The sequence below is a fragment of the Phalacrocorax carbo genome, chromosome 6 (assembly GCF_963921805.1).
Source record: "Phalacrocorax carbo chromosome 6, bPhaCar2.1, whole genome shotgun sequence".
NCBI lineage: Eukaryota > Metazoa > Chordata > Aves > Suliformes > Phalacrocoracidae > Phalacrocorax > Phalacrocorax carbo.
Window position 1 is genome coordinate 12,345,615 of NC_087518.1, and position 22,771 is coordinate 12,368,385.

General features: G+C 42.5%; 2 protein-coding genes and 1 long non-coding RNA gene across 4 annotated transcripts in view; 1 reads left to right on the forward strand and 2 right to left on the reverse strand.

Annotated features, from left to right (window-relative positions):
- The window catches only part of LOC104047913 (netrin-4), a 53,361-nt gene extending 35,720 nt beyond the window's left edge, over positions 1-17,641 (reverse strand). Inside the window, exons 1-2 of the mRNA XM_009508296.2 lie at positions 17,518-17,641; positions 10,380-10,921 (exon numbers count right to left, since the gene is read on the reverse strand). Of these exons, the coding sequence (XP_009506591.2) occupies positions 10,380-10,921; positions 17,518-17,584 (609 nt within the window). The 5' untranslated portion in view covers positions 17,585-17,641. The remainder of the gene's footprint in view (positions 1-10,379; positions 10,922-17,517) is intronic.
- LOC135313821 (uncharacterized) overlaps positions 1-22,169 on the forward strand; it is a 33,386-nt gene extending 11,217 nt beyond the window's left edge. Inside the window, exons 1-4 of one of the 2 annotated variants that reach the window (XR_010373316.1) lie at positions 13,389-13,878; positions 17,530-17,642; positions 18,818-18,931; positions 22,087-22,169. This is a non-coding gene — a long non-coding RNA (uncharacterized LOC135313821). Of the gene's footprint in view, positions 1-13,388; positions 13,879-17,529; positions 17,643-18,817; positions 18,932-22,086 lie in introns of those variants that run through there. The other variant, XR_010373315.1, reaches the window with a different exon arrangement.
- Positions 1-22,771, reverse strand: part of TMEM43 (transmembrane protein 43) — a 481,635-nt gene that overhangs the window by 68,048 nt on the left and 390,816 nt on the right. The window lies entirely within an intron of this gene.

Genomic DNA, 22,771 nt, shown 5'->3' on the forward strand with positions numbered 1-22,771 from the left:
AGAGGCTTAATGTCTCTGTGTCCCAGAGATCCCAGTTGTGAAAAGCTACGGATCTCCTCACAGGAGACAGAGGAAGGGTGAATGAGGTGAAGAACAAGAGTTTTTACTGGGCCTCTCCAAAACAAATGACTAGGTAATGGCCAGTGTTTCTTTTTGCTCTATGTGTCTGGTATTATACTTCTGCTTGATGACAGCAGTCTTGCATTGTGCGATGTTAACTGGGAAGGAAATATTGTGTATTGTATTGCACTATTAGAAACCTATTTTGTGTAAGTATGATAAGTTTAAAGAGATGGGTTCATGGTTTGGAATTTCCAGACAATTATCTATCCTCCTCATGTCTGAATTGGCATCCAGATAGAACTGAGTTCTTTGGGCAAAACAGCAGCTGTTGGGTGCTCTTCTCTCAGCATAGGGCCATTTGCTTTCACGAATCTGTATTGCTTTTTGTTTCTTTGCTTGACAGCTTCAAAAAAGGTTGGGTTCCCTGTGGGCTTATTGTTTTACAAATATTTTCATTTCTTCCCTTGCATATCTTGAGGGAAGTTGCTTTGGCGTTTTCCATATCCCCTTAGAACTCTGAACATTATTTGTGAGTAGAGATGTTAATAGCTTGGATGTCCCATAGGGATTGTGGCATCCTTTTAAGAAAAAACAGTATTCCATTTCAGTTGAGGTACAAGAGTTTGCTTGTATGATTAATTCATGACACATTTCTGTCTGGAATAAGCTCAGTGGTGAGACTGGAGTTGTTTGTCTTCATCTCTCCCAAGGCAAGACTTGTTAAGTGTTAAAGATCTGATTTGGGTGACATAACACTAGTGAAGTCTTTTGGGAGTGGCATTTATATGTTCATCTCGGATTCAAGAGCCAGTGAGGAATTAGCCTTCCTTAACTTTGTAAAAATTAAAGATATCAAGGACTTGCTTAAACAAAGATATTTTATATCAGCAGAGTCAAAGCAGGTATGTTGTGCCAATATAAGTAGATTTAGGTTAGTTCGATTTTGCACAGAGGTAACACAGCTTTATTTCATATTTACATCAGTTTAGCAGCATTATTTCATATACGTATAAAACTGGAAAATGGAATTTTCCACTCTCTTCCCTTCTGGAGAACACATTCTCCTTGCAATATTGGTGGTTAAAACCCTTGAGCACAAGGAAGAGTATAATGTAATCACCATCTCTTGGCTTATTTTTAATACTTGATTGGATGTTTCTTCTCACATTAAAGTGCCGGTCATTAGAGCTTCCTTAACATATGTGTTGCCCTACTGCCAAGAGCAATACGTTACAACCCATAAGTTATACTTATTAGTCTACTATGTGTATTGATTAAAATAATCATAGAGTGGGATGAATTTTTAAAACAGATCTGGTATCTCACCTTACATGCCCTGAATTATTTTTCCATAAATGCATAATTTGCCTATAAAAAACCCAGAACCAAACCACAAAACTTTTTTCTGTACTAAAAATACATTATTATATTTTAAATTAATGTATTTGGGTTTATGGTTTCCTAAGAAAAAATTAATCCTAAATTAGGAGACAGATTGGTAGTGGTTGTATATATGGGTTGATATTTTTATACAGTACAGGAAAGAATTTTATTCCTGTAAAAAAGGAAGAGGTGTCACTGTGACCAAAATACAGAGTTGTGAATGCAGCTATTTGTTCAAAGCTCCAGCACAATTGTTCAGGGTAGTGTTCAGCAAGTAACTTAAGCCTTATGCTGTTGTGGATTGCCAGTGAATTCAGTAGGAATAGAGGTCTGTTGCATGTCCTGCTTACTTTTTTTTAAAAATAGCATACAAGTATTCAAGTACTTCATGGAATGGGAGGAAGATCAATAAATTTGTAACTGTAAAATTCTCTGAGAATCCCTAGAAATGGATGTTCAGTAGATGCAATTTTAATGATAATAGGTAAAAGATAAGAATTTGGCCATCTCAACCATTTCTGCATAAATGTTTTAAAGATTAGGTTAGAAATGGATCTATGTATTAGTGAAATCCCAGAGTCATGAGCTGTGGGAAGAGACACTCCATCTGTGTTATTTGTTCCTTTTCTTTAGCTCATAAGGTTTGTGTTTCTATGAAGCCTATGAAACAGATTCCTTCCATACAGATAGGCATTTAACTTCTGCCTATGATTAATTTTTCATTTATGATTATGTTGTGCAAATTAGCAGTTTTCCATTCTATTCATATAAAAGACATGAAGAGAGTGTAATGAAAAAGAAGTGTGTTCTTATAATTAAGATGCAAGCTCTGAAAAGAGCTTCCCATTATGTTCACTGTAAAGCTATTTCTCATCTAATTAAATCTCTATCTGGTATCAAGCTCTGTGGAATCTCTGTTCTTTTTTTTGCTGTAACAGGCTGCTCTGAAATCTTCCAGTCATTTCTCTAACATCAGTGTTCAGCTTTCATAAAAGTAGCGCATGCACAGCTGCAGAAGAAAATCTAATGGGATTAAGTCTGCTAAGGGACACCCTAGAAATCTTTCTGTTTTCATTGAATTGGGTGGAAGTTGAGGGTATTCAGCACCTCTATAGTCTCAGCCCTTTGTGGAAGTACATCCTAGATCCTGAGTTTCCCTTATAATCAGGAGCTGACACTGGAGCTGAATGCTGAGTAGGACATTCATGCTTATCTGCATATCTGCTATCAAGCGCATATTTGTCATTCTCATTTTCAAAAGTCAATCAGCTGCACCTCAAAAAGATGGTCACTACACTGTCCTCTCCTGACCTTTCTAAGGGCAAGGACTTTTGGAGAATGCTGTAAGTGTGCAAAGCTAGAAAAGGTAGCCACTGTTAGAGGATTGGTTTTGCTGTACATAAGTTGGCACAGCTTCACAGGGGGTGATTCTTTATCGCCGATCAAGAGATCATCTTCATTCCGGAGACAGTGTCTCAGATTTTTGATTTCTTGCCATGTGTTTTGCTTCCTCATTCTTGATGCAGATAATTCTGTTTTCTTAACCTGATCTTCCAGCCAGTATTAGTCAGAAAAGATGTGGACACAACAAAGGTTCCCCCTTGCAAGCTCATAGCCTAAGGTCAAGGAATCTGAGTCATAAATGGAGGGCAGTGCCAATGCATGGCCTCCTACAAAAGAAGATCCTTGTGCAGAACAAGAATTTGATATTACAAATCATCCTTAAGCTATGTTGATCATGTTGCACACAATCAGGTTAATGAGGTCAGAAATGTCTGTGTGCTTATATTAGGTCCATCAGAAGGAAGCTGCAAGAAAAACTCTCATCAGTTCTAAATCCTCTTCATTAAGAGATTTTCATGTGAGTTGATTTTGTTCTTAAAGGAATAGTAAACAATTGTCTTAGATTTTTTCCTACCCAGTGGCAAATATCCTCTGATTTGTTTGATGGAGCCCCTTGACTAAAATGAATTCTTCCATCTTCTGGTACAGTAGTCTTCACTAAGAAGTAGTCTTTTTCCTGTTTTGAAATACTGTTTGGAACACAATGAAAGTCTAGCTATTCCCTTAGCTATTAGAAGGCCCAGTTTGACAAGTCATGGGATAGTGTTTTTTAGTCAAGATCGTCTGCTTTTCTGTCCTTCTGGAGAATAAAACTTAGAAGCCAGTATAGAACATGATAGTTTGGTAGAGAAGTAATTGTGCATTTGATTTTTTAAATTTCTGTCATCTGGGTAAACTCAGCTACTACGAAGACAGTGGCATCTTGAATTAATTCTATGTTTTCTGAAACAGAAAGGGTCAATATCCCTTCAATTTGCATTTGTTTTGAGGTTATTCCAGTAATCCAGTCAAGGTGGCATTAATATTAATATTTAGGCATTGCTGCCAATATGATGATGGGGAAGGACTGCACAACTGAAGTCAGAGGCAGACAAACGTGAAGAGCCATGCAGACTTTTTCTCTTCCTCAAACAAAATGTATTCTGTAGGTTCAGGTTATCCACAGAGGTAAATCTCTACATCTGTGTAGAAAGGCAAGGTTTGGAGTGAGAACCACTATCTTCTGACAGGCCATGTAATGTAGTTGGAGTACAAAATCTAGACTATTGGGCACAAAAACCTTCAGCTTGCAGTCTGTATACAGGGAATGAACAAAATTCCTTCAATTCTACATAGCACCACCTTATGTGGGGATGTGAGAACACTTTCATGCTCCCACACAGTGCTGTGTCCTTTTTCATTATGAGGAATGATACTTGCTCTGAAATGGCAAAGGGCAGCACAGGGAGTTCTGTGATACCGACAGCCTGACTGGGAACTGGGTTGAGAACGAGGAGACTCATTTCACTCTGTCTGCTGAATTGTCAGGGGAAGTTAAAACAACCCATCACCATCAGTGTCAACCAGTGTCAACCAAGCTGTGTTCTCATGGAAGAGCATCCATTTCTTAAAAGTGGAGCCATTTATATCTCTAGGTCTTGGCTGAAATCTTGCACAGGAACAGGCTTAGCTAAGTGTCTAGTGTCACCATGACAGTGATGTGTGGACAACCGTAGAGCAAACAGTTAAGTGTTCTTTTGCCTGGAGTTCGAAAATTACAATGAATCTCTAAGATTCATAGCATTTTAGACAATAATTTTTTCACAGTTTAGACTTGAAAAAAGGTCATGCCTGCAACTCCTCTAAGGTTTTATAAAGCAGAGAGAGAAGAAAAATTCATTTGATATCTGCTGCCTTGTATGTTCACAAAATGCAGAAGCAATGCTCAAAAAAGCCCTACTGTGTCTTTCTGGCTGGTTTATAAGGTTCCAAACGTCTCTGAAATAGCTCATTACAAACCAGGTCAGAGGAGAACATTTTGTGCCCTCCTGACATTCACTTGCTGGGGATGGGAATGCTGGACTAGTCTCGTCAGTTCAAATTCCCTTCAGAAACAAATCCTCAAGCCCCTTAATTCTTCCTCCAGGGAAGCAGGGCCAGGCGGTGCTATCTGCTTGTTTACACTGCTGGTGTTAACTGCTTCCTCTCAACTTGCCTCTGCATTCTGTCTCCTCTACAGTTCAAGTTAAATGAAATGCTGAACAGACGGCCCTAGTCATAACATTTGGGCACTTACCTTCACCAGTGACTAATCCCTCCTGGAATCCTTTCTGGCTGGAAGTCGGTATAACCTGAGCATCATGCAACTTTTAGAGGCCAGTCCTGATGACTGTTGGACAATTCACTGCAGTGCAAGACCCTGCCCTTGCATCTTAGCTACTAGAAATTCAACCTTGTGATGTGCTGAGCATGTTTCTTTTCAGTGACCCCACTGCCATGTGAGATCAGACCTTTAAGAAGCCACTGAAGCCTCAGTGGTGACCTCTTGAATTATTGATGTTGCCACTTAATGAGGTATGTGTGTGTGTGCGGGGGTTCCTCCTTTGTTTATCAAAAGGTTTGGCATGAATATAGTAAAAGAAAAGCTTGAGAAAAGACAGCAAAAAATGTAGGTCCTTGGAACAAGATCACATACATTCCACACAGAGACCTGCCCCTGGCCTGGTTTGGTGTCTGTGTGCAAGTGGTCACCCTCTGCCATAACTGTTGCTCAGAGAGTCCCTGTAGATGGAGAAAGGCAGCAGAGGTCTTCAGTGTCAGTGCAGAGGAAAAGGCCTTCCATAGGGTTGGCTGTGTCTTCTGTCTGAACTACCTGGTGGCTTTTAAAGAGGACAGAACTGCATCCCATCACAACATGTCTTGATCTGGCATTCACAGAGTGGGTTTAGAAGAGTGATTAAAAGTCTTTTAGCTACAAAGCGAGTCCACTCATCTTTGACAAAAGGCACTGCTGGGGACTTCTGTCCCTAAAGAGGTCACCACAGGATACAAAATGGAGAATGAACAGGTCTTCTGTGCAAGGCATACTTAACATGTTGCCATAGAAACCAGTTACTTAATTCAGGCATACACAGTTCTTCCAGCCCCCCAGTGAATTCCAGTAATGGGTTTATTATATCACACTTCATTGGTGTCATCTGTCACACAGACACTCACATAAATGAGTCAGCCTTTGATTCAAAATGCCCTTCCACTAGCTAGACCCAATAGGGGAAGGGTCTCCTTTTGGGTCTGGTGGTTATAAGCAGGCCAGTGTTCTACACCACTTGGCATGCTAATGCCTTCCTTTCAAGCAAACACCATCTTCAATGGAGAAGAACATTTGTTTTCATTTCCTCATATTCCAGTTTATTAAAAACGTGCCCTTAATCTCTCAGATCCTTGAGTGCACATGCTGTCAGGATGCAGGTTGAAACATTTCGGTCCCTGTTTCCCCCATATGATGTTTGAACTGTAAGTCACACTAATGTCTGATGCAACATTATGGTAATTTCTCCTCTTGTTTGGGCCAGAGTTTTGATTTACTTTAGCTGACCTGAAGGCTCATTTTAAGCACTGTGACTATATAGTACAGTGTTTTTAAATTAGAAAAACAGATGGATGGACAAGTAGGTAAAAATGTCTCAGTGCATAAGCCTCTATGCAAGCATTGCCTGTAGATGCCCTTACAGTAGATGAACAGACCTTAAAAAGGTGGGGTTCATTTTAGTTCATGATATTATGTTGGAGGTTGGCATATGGAAGCTGATGAGTTTAGCAGTAACTATTCTCCCTTAAGAATAGTTAAGAACGTTCTCCCTTAAGAATAGGATAAAGATTAGAAGCACTTGTTTCCCTTTAAATAGATTAATTTCTTATAGTGATAGAAGTCAACTGGCAAAGCACAGGGTACTTAACAGGCCAGGCAGGACTTACGACATGCTGGTGGAGGGTTTTCACTGAGAAGTGAAAGTTAGGTGTTGAATTTGTGGTGCTTCATATGAAGCAAACAATGTGTAGGCAATTGGCAGTGAATAAAATGCTCTGCCTCCTAGACCAGAAATCATCAATAGAGTTTATTGCAAGTTTATTTGGCAGAAGAATTAAGATGGGGGGACCTAGGATCTCAGATAGATAGATTCTAGCTACAGAAGTACTCTGGATCTGAACAGGAGTAAGGGATTTACTAAACGCTGGAGTAAAAGAAAACTGCAAAAAACTGCAAAAGAGACATTAGGAATTCATCTCCTTGCATTTCTACAGGACTTGTCCCCAGTGCATGACACCTTCTGCCTCAGCTGTACCTTATCTGAGATGGAGTGGAGATGTGTGACCCTGTCAGAGGTGAAAGATAAGGGATAATCTACAAGAGACAATGGATATGCCTTAACTTAGTGATACGTTATGTTCTGTCGTGACATTGTCACATCGCTCACCCAAATGTCTTTTGCTTCTGTCATAGTCTCCTAAAAGTTTCTCTTCTGCCAAGTTTCCCACCATGCTCCCAGGAAAAGCCTCTTTCAGTTATCTTGGAGGATCACCAGAGTGTGCTAACTCAGGGAGATGCATCTCAATTTATAGACACACATGAGTTACTGCAGCTCTACCACCTTCTCCATTCATATCTACATGCTCACTTCTGGAAGCCAGTTGACCTGAAATCTTGTTTCATGATGTGTCCCACATGGGTTTTAAACTTAAGTGTTTCTAGTAAGCCATCTCTTTTTTTATTCCTTTTGTGCATTGTTAAAAAGGAATTTGTGTCTCTTCTCCAAGTGAATCAGACAATACCCAAGAAAAACCCAAGCATCATGCAGTGGAAATTACTTCAGCCCCCTCCATAGAAAAAACTGGAACTTATCTCAGGGCATTAATTAGCATTTAAGTTGGAATGGTTTTGATAATTTCAGAAAAGTTGCCAGCTTGTGATGTGAGCTCCTCAGCAAACCAAGGCTTAGCCAGAGTCAGTAATTGGACAGGTCAGAGTGGAGGTGAAAAAGCAGCAGACAACACTGCATGAAGTAGTGGTGGGGATTCAGTCAGCTTCCTTCCAAGTCAGTTGTGAGTCAGTGCTTGAGGGGATGCCCTGGTGACATTTGTGACATCCTTAAAGTAAGATGTAAAACTGCAGTTCTGAGATGTGTAGGCAAAGCTCCTGTGAGACTTGTAGTAAGAGTAGCAGTGTCACTCAGGCAAATTTGATCAGGTATCACTTTAAATAACTACGCTCTGCTTTCCTTTATTTTCATTCACAAAAGGATCTGCTGTGTCATATTGCTGACGTGAAAAGCCTGATGCTTTTGCACCCTTGCCATAGTGGCATTTCATGGATTGATTAAGAGGTCTCTAAAGTCCATCCAAAACTTTAGAATCCTTTTGGGTTAATGTGCTGTGAAACAGTATTTGTCTTGTTCTCTGTTAAGTTGCCATGCAGATTCCTGTGTGCTGCTTTAAAGCTTCAGTTCTCCATCTCAGGGAGGAAGCGACCTCTGTATGTATTCAACTCATGTAATAGTTTGTGAAAGTATTTGGGATCTGCAAGAGTATTACCTGTAAATATATGACTGTTCTATTACTATTGTTTTCCAATATCTACTACCACAGCATAGATTCATTAAGCGCACACATATTAATTTCAGTGTAGTTGCTGCCCAAGTTGATAGAATCATCTTGACACTTGTAATTACAAAGGCTTGTGTTGGATGAATGTTTTATTATTTAATTTTCTACCGTCCACTTCGCAGATTTGTTGTAGCAGCAACACATGGTCTTAATGATATTCCCCAAGGTTAAGTATGCACGGAAGCCAACATAATGCAGGACAACGGGAGATGCTGTACTAGAGAAGGAAGAGTTGTTTTTCACTTAAGGCCAAGGCATTTGCCTCAGACCCTGTGTTCTCTTCCTTACTCAACCAGAATTGTCCTGTTTAACCACAAAACATTTTACCTTTTTGTGCTGCTTTTTCCCCATCTGTGAAATGCCAACAGGACCCTTATATGTGTGCTGAAGATCATTAAACAGATCCTGCAAAGTACTTCCACATTTTTGATTGGAAGGCATAAAAGAGTGGAAATTTGTATTAGTTGCCTAGATTCTGTATTGATGTGGCAAATTGTAATCTCTCTGCAGAATACATTTGGATGTGTTTGATTTAAATGTATCATGATAACTGACCAGCAGAATTACTACTCCAGGAACAAGACAGTTTAGTAGTCACATGATCTGCTCCAGATTTCCAATACACAGAGATGCTTCGCAGCCTGTTGAACAAAGATGAACTCAGTCTCTCCTTAATGCTGTTTCCCTGTCTCAGGCATAATACACTAGTTTCTTTCTTCTCTAGTGCATTTTGAAGTGCACTGCTGAAACCACTGTGTTTTTTTTGAAGCCTATCTGGACCATTCACCTCACACCTGAGCTTAATTTGCAGCAAAGTACTACTGCCAAACCTCCATGATCACTTCCAGACAGGGAAACTAAGAGGATTGGGACTTCTCTAAGGAAGAAGGAAGGAAGTGAAAGGACCCAGGCACTGTTGTGACTATAGGAATGTCTTACAATCTCTCTTTATGCCTTTGTGTCTCCTCTATAGAATGATACCAGTGATATTTACCATAATTCTCATCTAAACTGTTTCAAGATAGATGAATGAAAAGGTTTATAACTGAACTAAGTATCTGATTACTAAGCAGTCGCTAATGTTCTTGTCAGAGGAATTTATCAGAGCAATTGTATGTTTATTTTAAAAGGAAGCTTTCAGCATATGTTTAATAGCACATCAGAATATTTATACCAAGGGAGGGCTTTTTCCCACTGTTGACTAGTGAAACCTGGCTGCTCACTTCTACTTCATGTTTCTAAATGGTTCCATTTCTGGAGCTTATGGCTTGATACAATCAGAGTGGTCACACCCAGCAAGAAAAGTTACATTGAACTTAGGGGAAGGATGTATTTAAAAGTCACCCAGTCATGTAGAACTTTTTATATGGAGATGAAAAAGAAAGACCATGCAGTTTATTTCAGGCACTGGAACGGGCTTCCAAGAGAGGTGGTAGAGCCACCATCCCTGGAGGTATTTAAAAGACTTGTAGACACAGCACTTCAGGACATGGTTTAGGAGACAGGGTAGTGTTGGGTTGACGGTTGGACTTGATGATCCTAGAGGTCTTTTCCAACCTTAATGATTCTATGATTCTATTCTATGATTCATGTAATTCTAAAGCATGAAAAGAGTTTGGATAAATCAGACTGTACAAATGTGTATTTCCCTACATCTATTTTGCTGGAATTCTGGTTCAGTCATTGGCATCTGCAATGTAAAATTAGCAAATATTAATCCTATCCTGTGCAGCTCCCGTAAAAGAAATTTGTTAAAGCATTTCCATTCATTTTTTTGGATAGATAATTTATCTTCTTTTTCACCCTTATTTTCTTAAAACAAAGCCTTTGGGGACAGGCTACCTTTCTTAATTTATATGCACAGTATCTCTCTGAGCACACACTCCGGTTTTCAACCAGTCTTCAGCTGTCTGACATTAAACTTAATCCAAACCTCAGTTATTGCTTACCTCTCCTCTGGTGCAGGGCACTGCATCTGAATACCTGGAAGTGCATATGGAGCCCTCCTCAATGAGATCATCCTGGAGCCCAAAAGTCGCTGTACAGTTGACAGAGAAATACTTGTAGGGCCTCCAAGTCTGCCCATTGTCCTGGGATCTTTCCAACACCATCGCAGCTGGGCGAGGTGACTTGAATACAGCAATGACATGGGTCAGGTAGAATTCTGTTTCAAAGTCCAGTCTGATTTCTTCCCTGTGAACCCCTTGGGCAGACTGCCACCAGGAGATTGGGTTTGCAAAGAAATCGTCTGTCATGTCAGCAGGGAGATGGGAGTTACCAGGCTGGTTGGCATTGCATTTGGTGCAGCGAGGCTGCCCACAGCCATGGGAGACCTGATGGAGGAGATTCTGGTCTAGGTAGAAGCAGTACAGTTCTGTACTGTTCTGGCCACACGTGGTGAGAGTGACTGGTGTCCTCCCTGTTGCAAGGTTTCCCACTGGAGGGTTGCAAGAACGGCCATTACAACGGAAGGCTCGTAGCCTTGTGGGATCTGAAAGACAGGCAAAAAAAACCACAACTAGGTAGAATTTCTCAAGTACCTCTCTGGCTATAACACAGGTGACCATGCAAATTTTTGGAGTCCTCATCTGGGGATATACATTCAAAAGGACTCCTCAGGAGAGCTACTTCATCTTTTCACACAAAGCTTGGAAGGAGTTTCTTAATAAATCTAGTCCTTGTTTTTGGTGCCTAACTCAGAAACTGAGGACTTTAGAAAACTCATGCTTATGGTGCTTAAGTTCTATTTCTGTTGAAAATGCAGTTGCGTTGGTCTATTGAATTTAATGTTTAACCACAGAAATCTTGTGTTTTCTTACTTTCACTCCAGTAAAGTTCTGTATCTGAGGACTGAATCTATTCAATGCATTTATTTTTATTGTTGTCAGAAAGCAAAGTCAAACAGTACATTACTCTGTAGATACATCGAGAAAAAAGATTATTTCTGCCCAACAAATTACACACACTAATTACATGTACAAACACATAAAGAAAGCATGTATTTCTATAGTTATACATCACTGGCGTAATTTTGAGGGGTGTTGAATTTCTACTGCTCCTGTTGAGATCAGCTGGAGTTGTTAATACTCAGCAGAGCTGAAAATCAAGTCTTTCTTTTGTTTAAATACCTTGACATGGAGGTAGGTGACTATATTCTGTTTGCCAAGTTTGCAAATAATGGCAAATCTTTGGTATCTTCAATGCATATATCTACGCGCTTCTAAATTAATAAAAGGTAGCGATAAATACAAAGTCTTAATATTGTTTCAAAATCAGTAGTGTCTTGTGACACTGGAATTAAAATTCATTCCAAAACCTTCCTACCATACCGGAGAAAACTGCTTTTCTAATGACATACAATGTCCTTTTTGCAATTTAAGGTCTAGAAGGAGTTAAGGAGTGACCTTGCAAGGTCACAAATCTTATCCAAGAGGTCACAAGTCAGATGACTGGATGTAAGTCCTACAGGAAATGACCCTCCCAATGAAACATAGGATGACCATAAACCCTGGGTAGTCTAGGAGCAGTTCAAAGGTCAGCTATTAGTTCAACATTCTAGGTCAAATTTTAAAATCCCCACTTGGTTTATATCCAGCCTTTCCTCAGGCAAAATTGGTTCTAAAATTGTTAGGTCAAAGGAACTTGGACTTTGTGTGTGTTTGCCTTACAGACATTGTAAGCAGCAGCCTCAAGGAAAGAGGGGGTGTTTGGAGACAGTTGGTTTCCTTCTGCTGGAGGTTGTCTTCCACCAGTGGCTGGAATGGACTGGCCAAGATTTTTTTAGTACCCCAGTGAAGTCCTAGGGGACTGGCAGAGCTTAGAGGGCAGCAGTGCCTGAATTACATGTGACCTAATAGTCCTCAGATGAAAGGAATGAAAGCTGCCCCTCCTCAGTCCCACCACCACTTCCTGAGCCAGCACAGAGATGATTTTTCATGAGGAGGAGTTGCAGAGAACAGCTGGAGAGGAAAGGAGACAAGATGCCAAAGTTTAGCTCTACCAATTCTGTTCTCTGCTCCTCAACTTCAACAGAGCAGGTGCTTCTTAGCACTCCTGCAGATCCTCCACCAAGCCCCTCACGCCATCCTGACTGCTTCATGGCCATTTAAATGTATTCCCTTTCTGATTATGAACTTCTTATTCCACCTCAGCCTAGTACAGTTACAAGGGAACACCTGGAGCTTCAGAGGTTTTATCTGGGAGGTTCCTTGCAATTTCTCTGAGTCTTTTTGTCCTAAGAAAGGACTTGGGTTTCCACAAAAGTTGTTTAGAGCTTCCTCTGTTTTGCAGAGCATCTGAAATTCCAAATTTTCATCTGCTCTGAAGGGTGAATTTCACTGAGCCATGCAGAATTCTTGAAATGAAGAGAAATCTATCCTTGCAGATCAGCAAAAATATAATGAGCTACAACTGCATGCCGCAAGAATGTCTTTGCAAGTGGTATTTCGGTTCACGTTCATGTCCAAGCTACTTGGTAAAAACTACTGGAAGTAAGGAAAGCACAGCAATTTCTGTGTTTAAAGTAGATTGGATATTAACTGATTTTGCTCAGTGCTGCAGAAAGGTGTCATCTTTGCCTCCAGAGAATTTAAGTGGGACTGGTCTTACAACTGAGCTTTGAACAGGCATTAGCTCTAAGAGTCAGGTTACTTAGTTTTGATTAAGAATGGGTCCATGTTACAAATAGTGTTGGAATATGAATAAATAGACTGTGTGATTAAAAGAAAGTCCATTTCTATTGATGGATCACACCACTGAAGCTTTCATAGAGGAAATGGGATGCTGGAGTTCTAAATTTAAGGAGTTATATAGGGGAAGCTTTGCAGACAAGAATGAGAAAGTAAAAAAGGAAATATTTTTTAATGGGAATGGCTGCTTTTTATATTTCCCATAAATGGGCTATTAGTCTCATATTGAGTTTTTCAGCGGTTTTTATCTGAACCTGGAAAAGGAAAAAACCATGGTTGTTCTCCTGAGCAACAGTCACAAGAAGGTTTATCTGCTCTGCCAGCTAATGCAGCAACATCAATAAACAGTTCCTGTCTGAACTGCTGTGTCATTAGGAAAATGGGAGAAGAACAAAGTGCAAATTAGCAGAAGGGAGTTTGAGGGAAAGAGAGAGATTGTAAACAAAATCTGCAGTCGATTAAAAGCTTTGCATTTAAAGAAATCAATTGGCAGGACATTGCTTGGCCACAAGGATAGCGCAGCCTGTCAGTCACTCACTGATTCTGTGGAAACAACATGAAATGTTGAATCTGGACAGCGAGGGGGGACCGCTGCAGAAGAGAAACAGCAGCCAGGCGAACAAACAACTTACCCAACTGCCAGGAGGACTCCTTGAATAATTCATAAAGAACTAAACAGTTTGATTGCACATGGGTTCTGCATGTTATTATGAAGTTGATTAGCTTTTACTCCATGGAGGATGGCTTGTCTCCATAAAAGGTATGATTAATTTATTTGTTTGTTTTTTGGTCCCTCAGAGCTGTGCCACAAAGTGGCAGGTCAATGGCATGTGCCCGGCACGTGTTATAACAATGGTGTTATCCGATGATTAGAGAATCATACAGTTCAAGGGAGGTCATACTATTGATATTCCTGGGACACCATTTTAAACAGAGATCTTTTACTTCAGAGCCTTGTAATGCAACAGAACATTTCAGACATTGACTGAAAACAGGTTCAATTTTTTTTAGTTTTGGGGATTTTTTTTACTGTTCATTGGATACCTGACAAAAGAAAGGTCATATGTCATCTATCATCTATCATCTGTCATATATCATCTATCATATATCAGGTCATATGTCAGCAGTCAAAACCTGCTGATGTGACTGGAAAGATGTCTAATATTTTCTGAGTGATTTGAGTTGGAATTTTTATTTCTTTTCCATATGCAAATTTATGATTTTTTGTGTTCAAGTCTCCTACAGAGAGACAGGGGAGCGAATTTCACAGTTCTGAGCAACACGTGAACACTAGAACCTTTGGGCACCTTCTGCTATGTTTCTGATGAAGCAGTTTCAGCATGTATGTCCAACCTGGATTTCACTTGTTCTCTATCTGTTAAATTTTTTTTCTTAATAACCAAAAACATTTAAATATTCTTTTAAAGCTAACCACCCTGGGGACATGAGTTGCTCATGTTTTTATTAATCAGACCTAGAACCCCTTAATGCTGGTTACAACAGAAATGCTATTCAACCCTTTGGTTTGTCTGGGGTCAACATGCAATAAGATTGGCAAGTCTTCATCCATTTATGAGTAGCCTGATGTATTTCTGTACTGAAATAGCCCGATAACTGAAGCTAATGAGCCAGCCTTCATAAATACCCAAGAGGTGAATTTCTGAATATGCTATGAAACCAAGCTGCCTCAGTGACCTGAGGCATGGAGAGAAGAATAAGATCCCAGGCTCTCTTCCATTGTGGCCAGTTGCAGTCTGCCCTCCCACATCCCTCCTGGAACAAGGGTCAGCTCCAACAGCTTCAGCTTCATTTGCAGATGAGCTGAGTAACCCCAGACCAGAGGAAACCAAACCCTGCTGACAATCAGATCCTGCAATTGATTTTAAGCTTGGTGCTAGAAATGGCCATTTTTGACCACACCACGCCCCCTTTTGGAGGGCTGCCATCGGGAGGAGAGCTGTCCCGGGCACTGCTCCCCAGGGTACTGCTCCCCCGGCAAGGTCTGGGCTGGCTGCAGCTGAAGCAAGAGCCCAAGCTGTTGTCAGTCCTGTTAACTGTCCCAATATGCAAAAGTTTTCAGACCACCTCAGAGTTTATTTGAAGGGAATAACACCCTCGACTTGCATAAGACTAGGGGAAGGATCATGCAAGTGTCACACCTCACAATATAAAACTTAGGTGACACCTCCAGCCTAACCACCCTGGCATTAATTTAAAGATCTAAGGAGCCAATCTTATAACCCAGACTGCCTTTGCACTGAGATGGCAGAAGGCAAATACTGTACTCCCTACAAATATTGTGTGTCCTGTACTCCCCAGACAACTGCCCTGTCATTTTGTTTAACTTTTGACCAGGAGGGACCCACTATAAGGCTGAAAAGGAAGCTTACTGTATAGGCTAATAAAGTGTGTCAAAAAAATACTTCCCTGTACACCTCTCTGCTCAGGAAAAGGCTGAGATTTTCAAATAATTTTACACATGTTGGCTAAACACTGTCTGAACTAACCTTAGTCTGAGCAGTACTGACCCTGTCCGTAACAGGACCTGTAAAGACTCAAGGTTAATTCAAGATTTTTATATTGCTTCTAAAAAAAACCCAAACAAACACAAAAAAAAAACCAAAACCCCACAGAATTAAAAATGAACAGCTAACCCATGTGCTTTCACAGGCTAATGGTTTCTGCAACCTTTTGACCAAGCAGCGTATATTTATTGAAAGTGACATTGAATCCTTAGTGTCATCGCCTTCAATATCCAATTATTTTGCTGTTATTCACTATGCCCTACACCATTATTCTGAGTGTGTTTAGCTCCATACAGAACACATTCCCTCCCCTCAAATTCACTTTCCAAACAGTCAGCTGTGGGCTGCATTTCCTTGAAGATTCATTTTCACTTTGTGAATTGGATGCAGAGCAAATTTAGTCTAGTTTATAACAGACTGCTTTCCACAACAGTATCAGCAACTTTACAAGAAATCTCTGCAACCTGTCTGTGCTAGGTACCAACATATGCGCTGGGCCATCTTGTCTAGACTGCGCTCTTCCTCAAAAGGTTGGACTAGATGATCTCTGAGGTCCCTTCCAACCTGGGATTCTGTGATATGTATCCTATAGAGAGAGTCCTTGCCTGGGAAACTAGTGAATGCCCAAGACAAGACACTAAGAGGACTGAGGTGCCATGTCCTCCCTCCACTCATTCCCTATAATGTTGTGATAGCCAGCCTTTTTCCCAAATGAATCACTGGATAGTATGACAGGATTGTAAATTCATGAGCTGTTTTCAGTTTTTAAGAAAATATCTCTTGCAGTTATGGAAATCTGATGTCTATGTTATCAAAATGGTCTAGTTGGGGAATAATCTGAGCTGAAGCCACCTGATCTGCCTTTGACGTTACTGGAGCAGGCAGGGTAGCTGGATGCTTCAATCACTTTCAAATCACTGCATGTAGAGTGTTGTTCCTGTCCTAATACTCTGAGCACACAGGTGACATTTAAACCACTGGTGCACTTTCCTGTACGGAGAGAGAGATCCCAAGCCAGTATCTCAAAGGATATATTGTTGTTTTATCAATAGTTAATTTTATTTTTCTGACCTGATCTGCATAATTCATCCCTGCTAAACTTAAAGATGTATTGAACCACAGCAAGAAGAAAACAATCTAATACTTTGCTTTCTTTCCCTTAAGGAATTTGTTTCCGTCATAATCCAGGTGTTTTTAGGACCCTATGTAAATACCATTACAGCTGTGTCATACCTATATATGCTTATTTGTACACCCACATATACACACACAACTAATCAGCTTCTCTTTCTGTCCTAATCCATTTCCTCTCTAACACTAATTTAATCTTGTCCACTGCATGTAAACTATTAAGTCAGAGAATACACTGAATGAATGGACTGTCTTGGATAAATAGTAATTCCTAAAAAGTGAATCTGACTTTTAATGATGCAAAGTTAAGTTAACAGAGAATAATTCCTATTCCTACAGTGATGCTGTCCAAGGATGTTGTTGCTTCACTCTTGTCCTGCCTAGGAAGGCAGTATTTCATCCTCAGAACAAATATCCAGCATATCTCAATTAACCTACCTCTTTCTTTCTCTCTTACTTTTCTTCCGTTCACAAAAATAATGCACTTTATTAAGGATGTAGGAAACTGTACATCCTATTATAAGTCTTTGGGAGGAGACCGAGCTATAAAGCTGTCTGATTATTGCAGGGAATAAGAAGCATTTGTATGTATTGACTAACCCAGATTCCTTGTAAAAATCCAATCTAAAATAAAGATGTTGACATATTTTTTTTCACAAACAGATCTGATTTCTACTCCCTTTCCCCTTGCTAAACTTAGGATAAATTATTTCAGAATGGCAATATTGATTTATTTTGCTTACCTGCTTCCCCAGGGCCAGAAAGAAAATATTCCAAGATCACAATCAGTATGATGCCTTTATGCTGCATGGCTGTCAGTAAAATATCTGTCCTCAGTGAAGCAAAAAAGAGCTGCAGTAATCTACAGGTTTGGTGCTTGCATGGCTTTTCTGTATTTTCTTTCTTTCTTTCCGCTCACCTTCCTCTCAGTGTAGGGGTCAAGGCTGCTGTCTCATTCTTCTTGTTCTTGTTCGGGTCCAGAGGTGGTTTTTTTTTCAGGGCTCAGATGCCTTCTGGGTGTCACCCGTACATTGCTTCCAATAAATAAATAAATAACAAGGATTTTCTGTGTGTTTACCCCTCTCCATGCAGAAGGCCGGGGACGTTCACATCCCTGATGCCGCCCCTTGCATGCACCATCGAGGGCTGATGTGACGCGCAGAGCTCTCTTCGGTCCGGTCCGTTGCTGTTGTTTGGATGCTATTCCAAAACTTTCATTTCTGCTCCTTGCTTTTGGTGGAGCTTCGTTTCGGCTTTGCCCGGGTTCCCCCTGGCAACCTTCCCTACCCACTCGCACCTCCCGCAGCCTGCTGCTAACCGGGGTGGCGATGGGGTGCGGGCAGCGTGAACCCTGCTTTGTTAGGAGGTCTACCCCAGTACCTTCTTCCCCTTTGCTCCCTGCAGCAGAGGGTCATAAGAACAGAGTTGGCTTTTCTCCCTGAGAGATGATGAGAAGCAAGTGCTTTCTTGGCTCTTCTCGGTTTTTATTTTGGTTTGGTTTATTTTATTTTCCTCCTCCCTCCGCTGGCACGGAAGCCACTTCTCCCCCACCTCCAGGGGTTTGCTTCACACAGCCAGCGCCAGGGGATAAGAGTGAAAAACAAGCCCGCCGCCAGCCCGCCGGTGCCGGTGCCGGTGCCCGGGAAGCCCTTGCCGTCCCTGCCGCCGGACCGCGGCTTCTGGCCGCGATGTGGGGGCTGCGGCCGCCGGGGGGGGCAGGGGGGCAGGCTCGGGCGGGGGGCTGCTCTCCGCGGGGGGTGCAGTGCCCAGCGCCCAGGCGAGAGGGGAGGAAGGGGGAGGGGGGTCTGGAGGATCCTTCCTCCCCCCTGCTACAGCAAGGCTGAGGGCTGGGGGCTTCCTTCCCTCCCGAGGGCTCGGTAGTTATCTGCAAGTTTTGCCCCTGCCTCCCTTTCAGCCTCTAGCACATCTCTCAATCCTAACTGGGCAGTTCTCCTCTCTGGTCCTCTCTGGCTGCAAAGGGGATTATTATAACATGTGATCTTCTTCCTGTTCTTTATATGTGCCTTTTTTTTTTTTTTTTAGGGTGGAGGAGGAGGAGGATGGGTCGGGTCCGCACCTCCTCGCCGGCTGGGCTGGTCCTCGTTGCGCTCAGATACAGGCGTTGTTTTTCAGCCGCATCTTCTCCTCCAGGAGCCGGTGCGTGGGTATTTGTGTGTGTGCGTGTGCGTGTGCTCGTGTACTTATGTGCGAGGGCGGGGGCAGCCCGCGCAGCGCGCCCGGCCGGTGCCTGCAGTCCCTGTCCCTGTCCCTGTCCCTGTCCCTGTCCCTGTCCCTGTCCCTGCAGCACCCTCTGCCAGGCCGCCCGGCACACGGCACCTGCCCTGCTGCGGGGCACTGCCCGGCGCCCCGGGGGACACAGCTCCCGCCCCCGCACCCACAAGGCAGCCCCAGGGCGTGGGGAGAGAGGGGTGGCTTTGGGGTTCGGTTTAGGTATGGATCACACGGTCTACAAACGGGCACACGCACCGGGTTTCTCTCCGTGATCACAGGCATGAGCTGGGACGAGCCAGGCAGCGAGGGGACTTGTGGCTTCCCAGAGAGCTGGGTTGTCTGCTCGGGCACCGCTGACACCCGTGCCTGCCCCGGCCGACACCGGGCATGTCCCTGAAGTCGGGTTTGCTCAGGTAACTCCAACACAAAGCTCCCAGGCACCCAGGGAGGCTCCAGCGTGTAGCGATCAGGGGGCAAAAGTGCTCAGCCCTAGAAATAATTTTAATTCAGGGAGTGAGTTCCCCCCCCACCCCAGCTTCATTCTCTCTTTCTTCAGCTCTCACGGCAGTGTAACGCTATTAACTTCTGCTTGATGGCACAGAGGGAAGCAGGTCTGATGAGAGTCCAAATGCAGACGAGGCTGTTCTTGTGCCCATGTGTGCACAGGGGGATTTGGAGAATGTGGGTCATAGAAGAATAAGGAAAGATTTATTTCCCTTTGGGGCGTGAATGTTTATGTAAGGCAGGGCTATTTAGCTAGGTTTTGGGGTGGAATTTTCTGACTTTACCCTTACCTTCCTTTTTTTTTGTATGTTTTTAATAAGAAAAACCCAATAAAAATGTAAAAAATGTGAAGGAGGATTGTCTCTCTCCTTTTTGTCTTTGCCTTTTCTTTGAAAACAGCTAAAATACTGTATAATTACAAAACAAAATTCTCCTGCCACAAATGACAGTATCCTTCAGAGGGTTTGAGTCTGCTGTGCGCTCATCTCCCCTGTGATGTTCTGAGTTCTTTCAACTCAAGCATCTTCAGTGGGAGCTGGGGATGTGCAATATGTCCTAGAGCTAAAGCCAATGTGACATTAATGAGATACTGTCATTTAATAATTGTGCTTTGTTGTCATCGCTTGTTGATTGCTGCCTTTGTGGGGAAATGCAGCAAATTTTTATTCCCAGGTTTTAGGATCATTCCTAACTGAAGTGTTTCTCCCAGTTAATTTCGCCAGGCTTGAACTGAGACACTTGAGAAAATTCCCTGGCCAAGAGTTGTAGTTCTATGGATGTAATAAATCACAGAATCACTGGTTGTAAGGGACCTCAGGGATCATCTAGTCCAACCTTTCTAGGAAGAGCGCAGTCTAGACAAGACAGCCCAGCACCCTGTCCAGACGACTCTTAAAGGTGTCCAATGTGGCCGAGTCAACCATTTCCCTGGGGAGATTATTCCAATGGTTGACTCTCCTCAATGTGAAAAATTTCCCTCTGGTGTCCAATCGGAATCTCCCCAAGAGCAACTTGTGTCCATTCCCCCTTGTCCTCTCCACGTGACTCCTTGTAAAAAGGGAGTCTCCATCTTCTTTGTAGCTACCCCTTAAGTACTGGTACATGGTGATGAGATCCCCTCTGAGCCTCCTTTTCTCAAGGCTGAACAACCCCAGTTCTCCCAGCCTATATTCATATGGCAGGCTTCCCAGTCCTTTGATCATCTTGGTGGCCCTTCTCTGCACCCCTTCCAGCCTGTCCATATCCTTTTTGTATAGAGGGGACCAGAACTGCACGCAGTACTCCAGGTGTGGCCTGACAAGCACTGAGCAGAGTGGGATAATGACTTCTTTCTCTCTGCTGGCAATGCCCTTTTTGATGCAACCCAGCATCCTGTTGGCCTTCTTGGCCGCAGCAGCACACTGTTCACTCATGTTGAGCTTTCTGTCCACCAGGACCCCCAGGTCCCTTTCCACAGAGCTTCTCTCCAGCCAGGTGGATCCCAGTCTGTACTGCACTCCTGGATTATGTTTTCCCAGGTGCATGACCTTACACTTGTCCTTGTTGAACTTCATAAGGTTCTTGCCCACTCTTCCAGCCTATCCAGATCTCCCTGCTGAGCAGCTCTCCCTTCTGGAGTGTCTACTTCCCCACTCAACTTGATGTCATCTGCAAACTTCATCAGGCTACACTTGATGCCGTTATCCAGATCACTTATAAAGATGTTGAATAACATTGGGCCCAATATCGATCCCTGGGGGACTCCACTAGTGACAGGTTTCCAGTTTGAAAAAGAGCTAACTACCACCACCCTTTGGGTGCGGCCTGTCAGGCAGTTCCCCACCCACTGCACAGACCACTTGTCTAGGCCATAACACATCAATTTCTCCAGGAGGAGACTGTGGGGGACCGTATCAAATGCCTTGGAGGAGTCCAGGTAGACAATGTCCACTGCCTGCCCCATGTCAACCAGGCAAGTCACTTTGTCGTAGAAGGCCACCAGGTTTGTCAAGCATGATCTGCCCTTAGTGAAGCCATGTTGGCTTTTCCCAATCACGTGCTTCATTTGACTTGTGATGGCCCCCAGGAGGATTCGTTCCATAACTTTCCCAGGGATTGAAGTAAGGCTGATGGGCCTATAGTTACCCAGATCCTCCCTTGAGCCCTTCTTGTAGATAGGGGTAACATTTGCCTTCCTCCAGTCCTCTGGGACATCCCCCATTCTCCATGACTTCTCGAAGATTATGGAGAGTGGCCTTGCAATGATGTCAGCCATCTCTCTCAACACCCTCGGGTGGATGTTGTCAGTGCCCATTGATTTGTGGGGGTCAAGCTCATGTAGTAATTCATATACTAACTCTTCCTTCACTGATGGTGGGTCGGTGTTTGGTTCAATCGGCAATTTTTGTTCCCAAAGCCTGGGACCCAACAGTGTTCGTAAAGACAGAGGTGAAGAAGGTGTTGAGGACCTCTGCCTTTTCTGCATCATTGGTGATTGATTCTCTTTCCATTTAACAGTGGGCCTATGTTTTCCTTCTTTTTCTCCTTATGGTTGACATGTCTGAATAACCCTTTCTTGTTATTTTTTATGTCTACAGCCAGTGAATAATAAAGGTCGAGAAGCTCCTGTAAAACGTAAACAACAACTCAAAATGGAGAGCAAAGTTCATGTTGCGCTGTAAGTGGAAAATCAAAGTTAAGTACATTAATTTACTTGTGATGTCTGGATGGCAGTACCATAAGACTTTGTAGTTGTTGTTGACTGTAGGGTATAAAAGTGACTTAAAATTGGAAGTCTTAACACTTCCTCCCAATTATTGCCTGTCTTGAGAAAACCACTACCAGTGCTAATAAGTACATTTCCAGTTTAATACTACTAAAATCCATTCATGCCTGTAAGCTAGGAGGAGCTAACACCTAAGGGGGAAATTTTGCTGTTATCATTGACAAACACTGTTGTCTAGAAGATGAATTGATGAGATCTGAGAAACAGCCCATACCTGGAGGTGTCAGAGAATGCCCATCTCAGCTGTACAGTGTGTATGAACAGTGACATGAACAATAATTATTAACTTTAGTAAGTTCCTAACTATAGAAATGTAAATGCACAATCCTTGAGGTCTCAGACTCCAGACCATGACTCTTACTAGGACACTTGGGGAATCAGGTGATTTGGAAAGTGATTGAATTTGCTCTAGTGGCTTAAGCACAGCACCAGCTGACAAAGCACCCAGAGAATAAACAGCAAAACTGTGAATCATTCATTTTGGGGGAAGATGGAAG